Here is a 13,898-nt window from a genome sequence, read left to right on the forward strand (position 1 = left end):
GCTTAAGCTTGGACTCCTGTGGGTCCCAGCTCCTTCATGTATCCACTGATCTTAACAAGCCAAGGTGTCTTTTAAACATGCTTAAGCATAAGCTAGTTAACTTCTACGGGTCCCAGCTTCTTTGTATACCCACTGATCTGATCTTGATAACCCTGGGATTCTTTTAAACATAACCCAAGAAGATACTTGAGTTAGAAATGTCATAGGCCAGTTTCTCAAATTAGCTGTGTATGTCTTAGGGCACTTATATTTATTATTGATCTTTTATCTAGACTGTTTTCCTTAATGTATTTCACCTGAATCTAAATTTTTTACTTTTAAGCATGTAAATACATGAATTTGTGAATTATAGGCATTACTCAAAGACTTTTTTTCCTTCTTCCTACTGTGACTATTCGGGGATATTTAGGTAACGTTCTTTACTTTTTTTTTCTAAAGAATCTGAATTATGGTATGTTTTCTTAATCACTAAGCTAATACTTTTGACGTTTTTCTTATTTCCTGGTACCTTACTAAAGTGTTTTGCCAGGATTTTTTTCAAGTTTCATGTACAACAGAGTACACATTTCCTTCTAACTTACTTATGTAAAGTGGAGACTATGCAGATTTTTGCTTTCAGGCTAAAACTAGGGCCACCTGTAGTGTAATAACCTACATTAGACCACAGACCTTCTCAGAAGAAGACTTAAAAATGAGTCTTGCATATGCCTATTGTGGAGAGCAGCCAAGTTTCCAGTGAACGCGTTTATTTGCCCAGATTTTCAGTGTTGGGGAGAATAGCTGCTTGAGATCCACACTGCAGACATTCAGACTCTACTTGTGAGGATTTACATTTTGTAATCTGTAGATTTTTTCCCCCATTAGTAACAGCACCAAAGGAGAAATGGGAAACAGTGCCTCTAGAATGATATCTGAAAGACAAAAACAAATTTCAAAGAAATTCAGATTGTGTGACTGTGATGATAGTACAACAGAAAAGATAAAATTGTTTTATACAACTTAGTGTTTAGGGGAGACTGTTTTCTCGATAATTGATTCTCTTACCACGTGGCCAGTATGTATGCTTACTGATGGATGATTAATTTTCTAACTTTGGGGATGAAAGGGATCCTAGATTTATTTACACACTGGTGACACAAACAAATATCTAAACTGACAAAGCAAATGTATAGGCACTTTGATGTTGAAGTGTGAAGCAAGTATGCACTCTCTGAGGTTTTTGTAGTTTGTTTTATTGCATCTTAGGCAGCATGTAGTTCCAATACAGAGTCATTTTCAAGATAAATAATATTCATGTGTGAAAAATAGCACCTCCGTTTTGACAGACTGTTAGAATACTTGGATGCCATTGTAAGCTTTGAATTGGAACAGATTATTATTTTTGCAAGCTCTTCTTTTGGTCTTGAGATCAGGCTGTGTCTGATATAGGCAGTGGACCTTGGGCATGGTGCTTGGCTAGGTGCCCTCATGTGAGGTGAGTGGATGTGCCACACCAGCCCCTCTGCTCCAGACACTCTGCCTGCCTGGGATAGAGGGAGACTATGGTTCTGCTTCCACAGCAGCTCCCGATCTAGTGGACAGAAGAAACACTGAATGACTTATGGTCATAAATTTTACTTGCAGCTGTACCTTATGGTGTGTCTTCAGCTTATTCCTAAAAATAGCCATTCCACCTGTCTCTTGTTACATTTCAATCTGGGATATTTGCTGCTTTTTTTTCTTTCTGAAAATATCACAATGATGACATGTGTCTTTTATTTTGTTCATTCTAAAAGTGTTCATGTCTACAAAATCACAGGAGTCAAATAAAAAAGTAACTTTACATCCTTTTACATAATGCAATTTCTGATGAGTTAAGGATTTTGTTTGAGTCCAAATAATGAATGAGTAATAGGCATTTGAATCAAAGCCCTGATTATCAGTGAAGGAAGATGTGGGATAGACATATATAATGAAATTCATGAAGACAATATACAGTCTGTTGTATATTGTATATTCAATGTTGCACTGATTCCCCCCAACTTGATAAGTGACAGTAGTTTAAAGCTTCTGAAGCAAGGAGAATTTCTTGCATTTGTGATAGAATAGCATAAAAAGATATTTCTGTAACATTCATTCACTTTTTGAGGGTAAATAATTGCATGCACGCCTACTATGTGCTGAATAGTGTGTGTATAGTGATAATCAAAACACAGCTCTTGTAGTGTTTTAAAATTTCAAGTGTTTTCTTGTAAGAAAAAGAAGGAACAAACATATGTCAAGTGATGGTCAGGGCCAATGGAGGAAAATGGCTGGAGAACAGCAGTATATATTTGTCAAGAGGACTATTGCTTCTCTGCTTCTCTAGAAGGTGGCTCTGACGAGACGACAGACAGCTATGGATTTTGCTCTGTCTGTTGAAGATAAGTCAGTTTGATTTCTGTATTTTATGTTGCTGTGGCTCCCAGATGGCTGGCAAACCTATTGCCAAAACTTGTTTCTGTAAACCTTCTATTTTTGCCTCATGTTTTTTTCTCAACTAATGATGTCATATCATATTTTTTTAGATTTGAGTGACTTGGCATCTAAAATAAAACTTTGAATTTTGAAATTAATTAATTGGGTTTTCCAGTCACAGCCTATGGATGTCGCCAACATTTGAACTAATTTCTGTTTTCAAATGGTTTTCTTTAGGCCTTTTGTTACCACCTTTTCTGAGAATTTTCAAAAGAGGAGTAGAAATTCAGACGAAAAAACTCTCCTGTGTTAAGCAATTGCTGAGTGTAAATGAAGACTTATCTGTGGCAGAGCTTACTAGTTTTCTGTAAAAAAAAAAAATTCAATTGGCTTCACACACTTAAGTTCAAGCTCTAATTCAAGTGCAGCCCAACAATAGACCATACTGAAAGAATATTCTGAAAAAATAGATCTATCTCTTATAAAGCCCTATACTGTCAGGTTCCAATGGCATTGGGATTAATATGGATTTCATATTGTCATGTTTACTCCTTGACCTTGAAGAAAAAAATGGGAAATCCTATTTGTGATATTTATACCATAATAATGTGCTTTTTGAATTAGTACTAGACATGGATATTAAAAAGAGATGAAAGATTTTTTTTTTTATCCTGGGGTAAAAAACACAATTTAGGGTTTTATTCCTTATATTGAGTTAAAGCATAGAAACACCCAGTATGAAAGGTATGAAACACAATTTTGAAAAATGTAATTGAAGAAATCGCATTCTGTTTTTGTGTTGTGGAATGAAATTCTCCTATGCTGGTAAGGAAATAACAAAGGAAACAAATGGTTTTAAATGATACTGTGATGGGGGGAGAAATATGGCATTTCTATTTATAACTTGTGCAGAGTTCCACATAAAAATAGCTTCAAGTCACAGATTTGTTCATATCTGGAATAACAAGTCGTTGCTGTCGGTGACTTGAGGAAGGTTAATAAGGAGAGCAGTATTGGTAAATATTGAGAATTTATCATCTTTCCTTTTACTCTGCTTTTCAAAAGGTCAGAAAATTGAAGTTAGTGGAAAAGCTTTGGGTTCCTTGTTAGTTTCCAGGCTGTTGGTCTCTTGGTTTTCACTTGTGCACGCACACGCACACACACACACACACACACACACAAGCTTATGCGTTTTTGCCTTCAGCCGCTGCCCTGTGGTGGATATGCAGTTGATAATTGTATCTCTGTCAGTGAAATATTTTTCAGGCCAATAGATTCGTATTTCATTCTTCTAAATTCTAATTATGTGTGGTTGGTGTAATGGCAAAAATGTTAAGAACCACAGTTAACCCTGTTTGTCTCATTTTCAGAGGAGCTTCTTGGGCTATGCCAGTTTTAAAGTCGGGGAGCTACTGAAGTCAAAGGAGCAGCTGCTGTCCCTGAGCCTGAGGTGGGTCCCTCTGTTTGCAAGAACATGCTTAAAGTTAGTAACTGACTCTGTTTACTGATGGCTGGCTACATTTGAAAGGTATGATTCTTGAAGATATTACGTGTCAGCACTCAAACAGCTCGCGTCTCTGCTACAACAAGTTGTAGTGAAACAATTATTCAGGTTTACATCGAACTCATTTCAGGTTGTGAAAGGTTATTAGTTCTTATTGAAAAGAAGTTATCACAATGTTATTAGAATGGTAAAATGAGTTGAAAGTAAGGAAAGCAATATCAAATGTGATCATATTATTGAAAGGTTTTTCTGTTGTTTATCAAAATCCTATGTTTTCAATCAAGTAGGTTTCTAGGTTTCAAATATATTTTTTATAGGTTAACTTTGTAGCTTTATTCTACTGCTATTCTATTAAGCATAAATACTTAGAAATTAAAAGAGTCATTGAAACATGATTGTGAGCATGAATCAAATTTTCTTTGGCATAGGAAACAAAAATCCTTAGAAAAGTGTGGAATATTTTACTGTCAAAGTTATTAAATATGATGAATATTTTAAAAATTTATTGCGAATTTGAAACCAGGAGTCAGTTCCTTTCTAATTGTGCAATGATGTATAATTCTGTGTGAATAGATAATACTTTCTTAAGCCAGTATTATACTAACAAATATAAAAATTGTATAACATGCGATTTATTTATTATATATAGTATCCTGTTTTGGTAAAAGCTTGAAAGTGAATTCCAGGGAACAGGCCATCTCTTAAGCTTGTTTGTCCCTGTTTCTTCAACAACCCTCCTACAACCAACATCTCATTTCAATAAGGGGCAATTATGCCGGATGACTTCTCTTTTTTTTTTTCTTTTTTTTTTTGTCACTTGTCCTTATCCTTCAAGGTTTGCAGATTGACTTGATGGTATAATCTAATTTAAAAATCATACTCAAAAGGAAAGCAATAAGTGTCTGTGACATTTGTTGCTGCCATCTTCTTGTGACCTTTGTTTTTAATGTGCAATTTTTAAATTGTGTTATGATTTTTCACTTTGAAGTTCACGGTGCTAGCTTGAAAGGCTGGCTATCAACATCACTGAAACCGTAGAAAATGCCCTAGCATGATCTTTGGATTTGATCTGCCACTGGATTTGTGATAGGAAAAGTCAAACATTAACTTAGAACTGCCAACCATGTGTCTGCTTTCTAAATCACATGCATAGCAGCTCGATTCAACCTGCTGATTCTGAAATCACAATATTGATGGTATCAACCATCGGTAACATTAGCAGCATACTATGCCAAACACCAGTAGTTAATGATTTGAACCAAAAGTCAGAGTTAACAAAAGTTCTTCATAGAATGGCCGTTAGGGAACATACACTGTATCTGCAGGGATAAGAACAGAAATGCCAAGTTTAAAGTACTTCTCTTGGAAGACAAAAGAGATTTAAAAAGTAGAGATACAAACTAAAGCAAATCAGATTTCCGTTTTTGATGTTAACACTGCTGAGTGCCAGTCAGCTCATTTTGTGTGAAAGGAAAATAAGTCACTACATAGAACTGATTTTTCTAGAAAAAATAAATTCATAAAACCCGTTTGAAATATATGTGTGTGTGTGTGTGTGTGTGTGTGTGTGTGTGTGTGTGTGTGTGTGTGTGTGTGTGTGTGTGTTTGGCTATTCTTAGCCAAATCAGTGGGCTTTTTTCTAGTGAACCAGACTGAACATGCAGTCATCATTGTCTCGGTTTCCTATATGTGACTTTTTTTCTTATTCATATTATAATTCTTGTTATTTCCACTGCCTCTGTCTCTGAGGTACTGAATTTAAAGCACGTTATGTCAGAGGAAAGCAGCACTTTTGGCTGGCTGTTTGTTTTTTTAATATCTTCTTGCACTGATTATTTATGACTGTATTCCTTTGATTTGCCAGTCATTCAGGTAGGAAGTATCATCATGCTCTTACAACTGTATACGTGAGCTTTTTTACCTTGATATAATTCATAAGCAAAAACTGAATGAAGTCATTGAAATGAAGGCGTGTTTATACATGCCATTTGTGGATGCTTCTGGTGAAGTGCCTTTTGTTCCCGTTGTGTTTTCACTGCCTGGGACTCACAGTTGTGCTGTTTGTAGTTCCTGTGGGTGTTCTCATAGTCTGTCTTCCAGATCCCTCGACTCTCAACAGAGTTCTAGGAACACCATGCTTTAATCTGGTGGTTGTATCATATGTGCTTCGAACCAGGCATTAAGTACAGTGGGTTTATTTTCCCTTACAGATCATTTAAAGCAAGAAAAATATACATCTAATTTGCATACAATTCAAGTTTTGTGAAACAATAATATATATATTATTGTCTCATAAAGTAACGCTTGTTTGCGTGCTTTTAGGAAAATGTCCCTAGTAACTGATGTGGTTCTTGTATATGTTGTTTTCATTTAAACGTATTGTTTACAATGTTTTTCAGTGTGCTGGTGTCTCATAAGGACTTTATACCTTTATTTTGGACTTCAGTCTTTACTATTATGATCTATTTTGTTTCGTTATTGCACATTTGGTAATTCCTGTCTCTTCTGACATTTTTTTCAATATATAAATTGTATGTTCTGGTTTTGTTCTTTAGATCATTGCAGTGTAGTACTGCTGCACATTGTAAATATAGATTTTTTATATAAAAGATAATAGTTGTAGGCATGTAAGACACTAGCTAATCCTTTCAAGTGGTGATTGGATGATAATAGGAAGAATGAGAAGAAGAGGAGAAAAAATAGCATGTGCTTTCTGTAGTTAAATGTACTAGTACTATCTCACTGACCTTATCAAACTAGCTTCTCATGTTGTTTCTTACTCTGTTTCATAAATTAAGAAACTGAGATACAGAAATGAGTTGAATGAGTTATGTAACACTGCTACCTTAGACAGAAAAGAAAAGGTACAAAGCCACATGTGTCTGACTGCAGAGTCCATGATTTTATGACTTTAAAGATCCGCTTGTCCTGTGAGCAAAGGACAAAACTGAGAGCCAGTTGAAGATAGTCACATGCCATGTATTTAATGGCAACACCAAGACTCAGGTTCACGATCATTACTCACTGCTTCTTCCAGGATGATTACACCGTTGTGGCTGGTCTTACAGGAAGTGACGGATGTTGATGTATCATGAAGAACCTGGGGATTTTAACCACAATGGTAGAAAGTAAAAAATAAATAAACTAAAATAAAAAAATATTTTTAAAAATATAAAAATGCAAAACCAAACAAAAGAAAAATGAAGAAAAACTTTTGCTGGATTAGGGTCATTGGAGATGAAAGGAAACCTATGAGATCTTCTGATTCTGGTTCAGCCATGATACACTTGGGCATGGACCTGGTCTGCTCCCCCACCTACTGACATCATTTGTTCCAACAGCCTGACCCACATTTCTTGAGACAATACCAGTATCATCATACTATTTTCTTATTATTTAATTACAGAATAAAAAATATACATGTTTTAGGGAATGATAGCTGCCATCACAGGAAAATGACATTGCTCCTGATATACTAAAATAATCAAAAAGGTAAAGAAACAGTAACAGCAATAACACAAAAAAACACGGTAAAACATCTTTTCTAGGAAATCCTTCTTAGCAAAATGAGACACAGCAGTGCTTGCATCTCATGCCAGCTTTGTTGTAGGTTTCCTTATCGTTTTATGTTCAGTGCCCATTTATTCAGTTAATGTTGATTGAGAGTTTTTCAAATGCTGGGTACAGGTGTAGTTTCAAGATCTTTAAAAAAAATGGTAGCAGTGAAATTACTTTGTAGTTGATATTACTGACGACATAATTAATGAAAAAAATCTCATTTTTTTATTGACTAATCTGCAAGAATGCAAAAAAAAATAAACATGGTAAGGCACTTTCATGTGTCCTTTGATGTATGCAGAATTGTCCTGTCTGTTTTATAGAACTTGTTTAAGATTTTACAGTTGAATGTTCAAGTGGGATTAGAACTCAGTTTACTCTTTTTATTTCAGTAACTTGTAGAAAGCTCATGCTGTAAGAGAATCTTACTCTTTTTTCCCCTTTTGCATCCTGTCCTCCGGAGAGTCTTGTGCGCTTGCAATACATCCTCTTAACGCTTTCTATGCACCTGAAGCACAGCACAGACTCAAAAATGAATTTTTGGAATTTTGATTCATGACGATGACATATGTATCTTAAGTAGAAACTTACTACCAAACACTTATTTCTAGGTAAAATCCATGTAAGTTAGTGAATATAAAATCCAGTATGCCTTAGAGTATATATGAGACAAATGTCTTTCAGCGCAGTGGTAACTGATGGGTTATCACCTGCTTGAAAGGAAAATTTCTGAAATCTCTATCTCCATATGAACCACTTTACCTTGAATCTCTACCTTGTCACCCAAACTGTAAGGTCCTCTTAACAACTGCTGTGTTATTTCTGCTGTAAACTTTCTATAGGTGATCCCCTAAATTTAGCAACTATGTCATATTTGCCGAGTAGAAGTGCTAAGTCTAGATTACAGATGTGTAAATATTTTTTTCATAAAAAGAAAATGAACCTTCTCTCAATTTTTAACTTCAGCTTGATTAAAGTCATGTTTTCAAATACAGATATGACTCCAGTGATCCTAAATAGGAATGCAATGTTATGTTTTTTTAATTTTTTTTGATACAATTTAGTTGGCAGTGGGCTCTCCCCTTCTTCTAACCCATATTCCCTCCCCTCCATTCTGTTCTTCCCTCTAGGTTCATAATGTGTCCATCGAGAATTTTCCCAAGCAGTGTTATGTTTTGTAATATATAGCTGTAGAGGAGAAGCTAAGGTATTAAAAAAATACCAGGCCCAGCACAATAGTCTAGTGATCAAATCCTTCTCTTGTATTTATTGAAATTCCATATTGCCACTAGTTCATATTCTGGCTGCTCCATCCAGTTCCTGGCTTGGCTTGTGTCCTAGAAAAGCAGTAGAGGATTGGCCCAAAGCCTTGGGACGCTGCACCTGCGCAGGTGACCTGGAGGATGTTCTTTGCTCCAGACTTCAGCTCAGCTCAGGTCATTGTGGCTGCTTGATCAGTGACTAGTAGATGGAAAATCTTTCTTTCTGTGTCTCCTTATTCTCTCTGTGTGTCTGCCTTTTCAATAAAAAAATGAACTATTTTTAAAGTAAAATATTATCTTCCATTTAAATTTTCCATGTTGTGAATTCTTTATATACATGCATATACATATACAGGCATATTTAAAAAAAAGTGCACTGGTGTGTTATTTAACATATGTGGATATCACAATGTCTTTCCAGCAAAATAAGCTTCAGTTTTTAATTACTTTCATGCATCACATACTATGTAGACAGACATGTGTTTATTCATGAACTTTATTTGAATAATATTTCATGTCCTCAACAACCACGGATACCTATTTTCCATCTTTGTCAACACTGCTTCAAGAAAGGTAGGATCCTAATTGTTATGTTTTGCAGTTCTTTTTAGTCTTTGAGTCAATTTAACCTACTTGAGCGCACATATAGAATTCATTTTCTACTTCTAAAAATAGAAGAACAACAACACAACAACAACAAAACACCCCATATATTTACTTAATTTCCCTAGGGTTATGCTATTAACTTGAGAGCTGGAAATAATGACAAGGAGAGACTCAATGGGGTGTGATATAACCTCCACACAGCATTCTCAGGGTGATAAACATATAAAATTGCCACAAGCAACCCAGAGGGAAGATAAGCAGGCATGTTTTATATGCCACAGAGCAGAGGATCAAAGAAGTTTGTTCTTGGAATGCCATAACTGGATCTGAGCCCCCACGTCGGTCTGAGACCAACCATGGCCACAAATAGATGATGGGGCTTAAATAACAAATTTATTTTTAATTTCAATGAAACCATTCTTAGAACTTTAATTTCCTACCATTACTGTTTTTTTCCCACACAAATAAAGGATTATAGCTCCTCTGATATTAATCACCCAACCAATTCTTTGAGTTACATAATTATGTATAATTCTATAATGGCATATTTTTGTAGAATTATCTGCCTTAACATCAGACAACATTTTAAAAATAAAATTCAGTTATCTGAATAGTCACATATATTTTGCATATTTTTCATTCTCTTTTAATAGTCTCTAGTTAGCTTTTGTTAGGCACCAGGAATTAGGATTATGGCAGAAAATTCTGATGATTACCACAAACTAAGTATTATTTATATATACATAAAAATACTATTATATATATATTTTTTCCTATATTAAATAAAATCTACAGAAATTGGCAGCCAAAAATGTGTCCTTGGAAAAGAAGAGTTTAATTAGAAGGCAAAATAGTATTGTATTCTATTGAATGCATCAATGGAAAAATTAAATGAGGATGGTATATGTAAATAGTAGATCTAATTAAACGTTTTGCACAGGCAACTAAAAATTTACATCCTAAGCTTAGCAAACTATGTCAGAATGCTTTATTTTTTTTGGCTGATAGTGTTCAAGATAAAGTGTGCAATTAAGTAGAGAATGTGCACTCTGAAGTCAATTCTACATAAAATGCACGGGAGAAAACTCCCTCCCCTACGTTGGAGAGTTTCCTTTACTGAGCCTTTGGTGTGATTGTTGTGGTGATGATAAGACGTTCTGACACCACCAGAGACCCCTTAAACATGCAGGAGTTTATGTCTCAAGAAGATAAAATGATTCTTGATTTAATCCTCTGATGACCTCTAGCCTGCAGTAACCAAGAAGACGGCATTGTTTATGTTTTTACTAATAAAATGAGCAACAACAATTTGATTTTTGTAATGTCCCAATGTTGGGACAGAATGGAAAATGGTTTTTCTTTAGGAAACAGGTTCCTGACATCAAGAATTTTCCAGAAAACTTGTAATTTTTGAGATCCTCAAATATTTTTGGAGATCAGAAAAGACCTTTTCACTTCAACTTCCTATTGGACCTCATTAGTGATGAGGAACTCTGATTTAGAACTTGTTGTTACTCTTCTTCCATCTACAGACAAGTCTAGTGTCAAAAAACTTTCTTATTTTAGCAAAGACTTTTTTCTCCTTGCTTTCATTCCAGCTTTTCATGAGTTAAGAAGGAAAGGGTTTCTATCTTCTCAATATCATCCTTTTTACAAAAGACTCTTTTGTCTAATTATAAGTTGTCTCTCTCCTTCCTATCACCAGCTCAGTTAGCAGCTGTGTTACTGTAGACATGGACGTATCCTTTCTGTCACACCTTTGCGTGGCTGTAGTAATGACACTCCTCAGGTCAACCCATGAAATCAGTACATTCAGGTTAAAATTTGAAAAGCACTCCGTGAGCAAGTTTTCCCTGCTTCTTGATGAAAACATGCTAATTCCTTCAGCCACCGATAGTATTTTTCCTAGTATGCAGATTTTACTGCAAGTATTTCCTAAAATACTACAGCCACAGCTCTCTAAACTTTATCAGTGATGGGAAATTGACTTACCCCTAACCTGAATTATCCAAGGAATGGATGCTTACCTGAAACCTGAGTTTTGGCTCTCCTCCCAGGATATGTGTTAACAGGAAACTGGCCAAATAGAATGAGGGCTTGTACCCAGGTACTCCATTATGGGATGCTGGCATCACAAGCAGTGTTCTGTCACTGAGCGAAATACTCACTGTATAACTTTTTTTTCTTTGAATAGGTTTATTTATTTATGTTGGAAAGGCAAATTTACAGAGAGAAACAGAGGTAGAGAGGAAAAGATCTTCCATCCACTGGTTCATAATCTAAACTGTCACAATGGCCAGGCTGGGCTCATCCGAAGTAAGGAGCTGGGAGTTTCTTCCAGATATCCCACATGGATACAGGATTCCAAGGCTTTGGATCATCCTCTGCTGCTTTCCCAGGTCACAAGCAGAGTGCTGCATGGGAACTGTGGCATTAGGGATGCAAATCAACACCCATATAATGTATCAGTGCTTGCACCCAGAGAATTAGGCAGCTGAGCCATCCTACCAACACCGACCCCTCACCTCATAGGGTTTTTTTTGTTTGCTTTGCTTTGTTTTTGCTCAAGGCTATAGCAAGCAAGAACAGGGGCACAGGGGATGTATTTGTGCATAAGGGAATTGTTTTGTTACTTGTCAGTGATGGACTTGGATCCTGGGTAAGATGGTGGAAATGGGAGAAGAATTAACAAGTGCAGGACAGAATGCCTAGCATTAATCAGAGCATCTGTGATCTGGTGTTATCAGAGATCCCAATATCATCAAAAAGAGGTTTTCTGAAAAAAAATATATAGGAGCTTACAAATGAAACTTTGGAATGTATTCAACTGAGAATTTGGAATTGTGGGATTAATGATGAGTTCTAGTTGATTATTCAGGGAGAAAATTGTGGGAGTAGGGTGGAGAAAATATAAACACCCATGAATTGAAAGTGCCATCCAAGAAGGCTGATGCGGGGGCACAGCAGAATGATTTTCCTCCCTATAGTTCCAACAACCCATATGGAAACCAGTTCACATTGTCAACTGCTCCACTTTTGACCTAGCTCTCTGCTAATGGCCTGGGAAAGCAGGGGAGGATGGGTCAGGTTTTTGGGCCTCAGCAGTCATGTGGGAAATAAGGGAGATCCTCCTGGCTCCCAGCTTTACATCAGCTCTAGCTTTTATGATCATTTGGGGAGGGAAGTCATGGATGGAAAACCTTCTCTTTAAGTCTCCTTCTGGCTCTTTCAAATAAAAATAAATAAATCTTTTTTAAAAAGAAAATGCCATCCAAGCAGCACTAAATCGCCTAACGTCTGAGAACGGTAGAGCTGAGGACACAGTGCAAGTTTGAATTCTCATGCAATAATGGGAGATGACTGTCTCTGGTGAGCTCACAGATGGGGGCACTCAGATGGAATGTCTGAGACCATGGGGCCGTCATCCAGGGGAATTTTCAAAAGATCCTCCCGCTCCCGCCCCTCCACACCAGGTACAATTGTCATCCACTTGGAAAGGCTGGAGGGAATAGGGCTGCTGTCCAGTTAAATAAAAATAAATGATTGGGCAGAAATGGAGGGGCTGAAAATGGACTCAGGTGTCAGAGCAGAGTTGGAAAGCAGAATGTTCCAGGGCCAAAGTAGGGACCTGACAGCAAAGGAGAAGGATGAGCAGTCATGCAGATGAAGGAGGAACCCAGGGCCTACAGGTGCTGGCGAGTCACCTGCCAGTGAGTAGCCCTTCTGCCATCAATAAAGAAACCCGGTTTAACTAGGGAAAATATGCAAACATAGACAGGTTGGCATTAGTTTAAAATATTTTTGGGACTTAAAGGTTTCCATTTCTTATTCTGGTGTTCAGTCTTAACTAAATCAACTGATAGGTTGTTAGAGAATACAAGGTAGCTGAGCACCACTTACAGCAATGTATATGGAACAATATAAAGATTCCCACAGCAAAGTTCAAGAGTCCTGCTCTATGGGAACAGTAAACTGCTTCTCTCTCTGTTCAGTAGATTCTGAAACTCATGGAAAAACATCCAAAGTTCTAAACCAATGTTTTCAAGTTAAAATCAACAAAATGCTAATGACTTGCTTTCTTGAATCGTTGTCTTTTAAAACATTATTTCCAGCTTTCTAATTATAAGAAGATATACCTATAAGAACTTACAAAGTCTTTATCACATCCCTAAAAGAGTGTATGTATTCTAAAAATACAGGTTCTGACATTTGGCAAACTGAGTTTCTATCAGACATGGGGAGGCAGTAAAAATGAAGAGATGATATTCACATTTCGAATTCAAGTTGGATTATAATATATCCTTTTGCAGATTTTTAAGAATTTGAAATGTAGTATGTGATTGAAATAAAAGGTTCACACTTAAATTTTTTAAATTTTATTTTAAATTTTGAATTTTATGGCACAATTCTCTAGAGTCTGGGATTCCCCCCACCAACTCCAAAGCCCCGAATGACTTTCCCTCTATCGTCAAAATAGCATAGCCCTTCATAAGGAATTATAATTCCATAAGTCTGTTTAAGGGTGCCCTGAC

At 36.3% G+C, this 13,898-nt stretch overlaps 1 protein-coding gene across 5 annotated transcripts in view; it reads left to right on the forward strand.

Moving 5' to 3' along the window:
- The window catches only part of LOC121166309 (inositol polyphosphate 4-phosphatase type II-like), a 329,961-nt gene that overhangs the window by 120,274 nt on the left and 195,789 nt on the right, over positions 1-13,898 (forward strand). For all 5 annotated transcript variants that reach the window (XM_040995445.1, XM_040995448.1, XM_040995446.1 and 2 more), the window contains one exon: positions 3,807-3,886. In XM_040995445.1, coding sequence (XP_040851379.1) covers positions 3,807-3,886 — 80 coding nt within the window. The remainder of the gene's footprint in view (positions 1-3,806; positions 3,887-13,898) is intronic.

The sequence above is a fragment of the Ochotona curzoniae genome, unplaced genomic scaffold, assembly GCF_017591425.1.
Source record: "Ochotona curzoniae isolate NIBS_2020 unplaced genomic scaffold, NIBS_Ocur_1.0 patch120, whole genome shotgun sequence".
Classification (NCBI taxonomy): Eukaryota; Metazoa; Chordata; class Mammalia; order Lagomorpha; family Ochotonidae; genus Ochotona; species Ochotona curzoniae.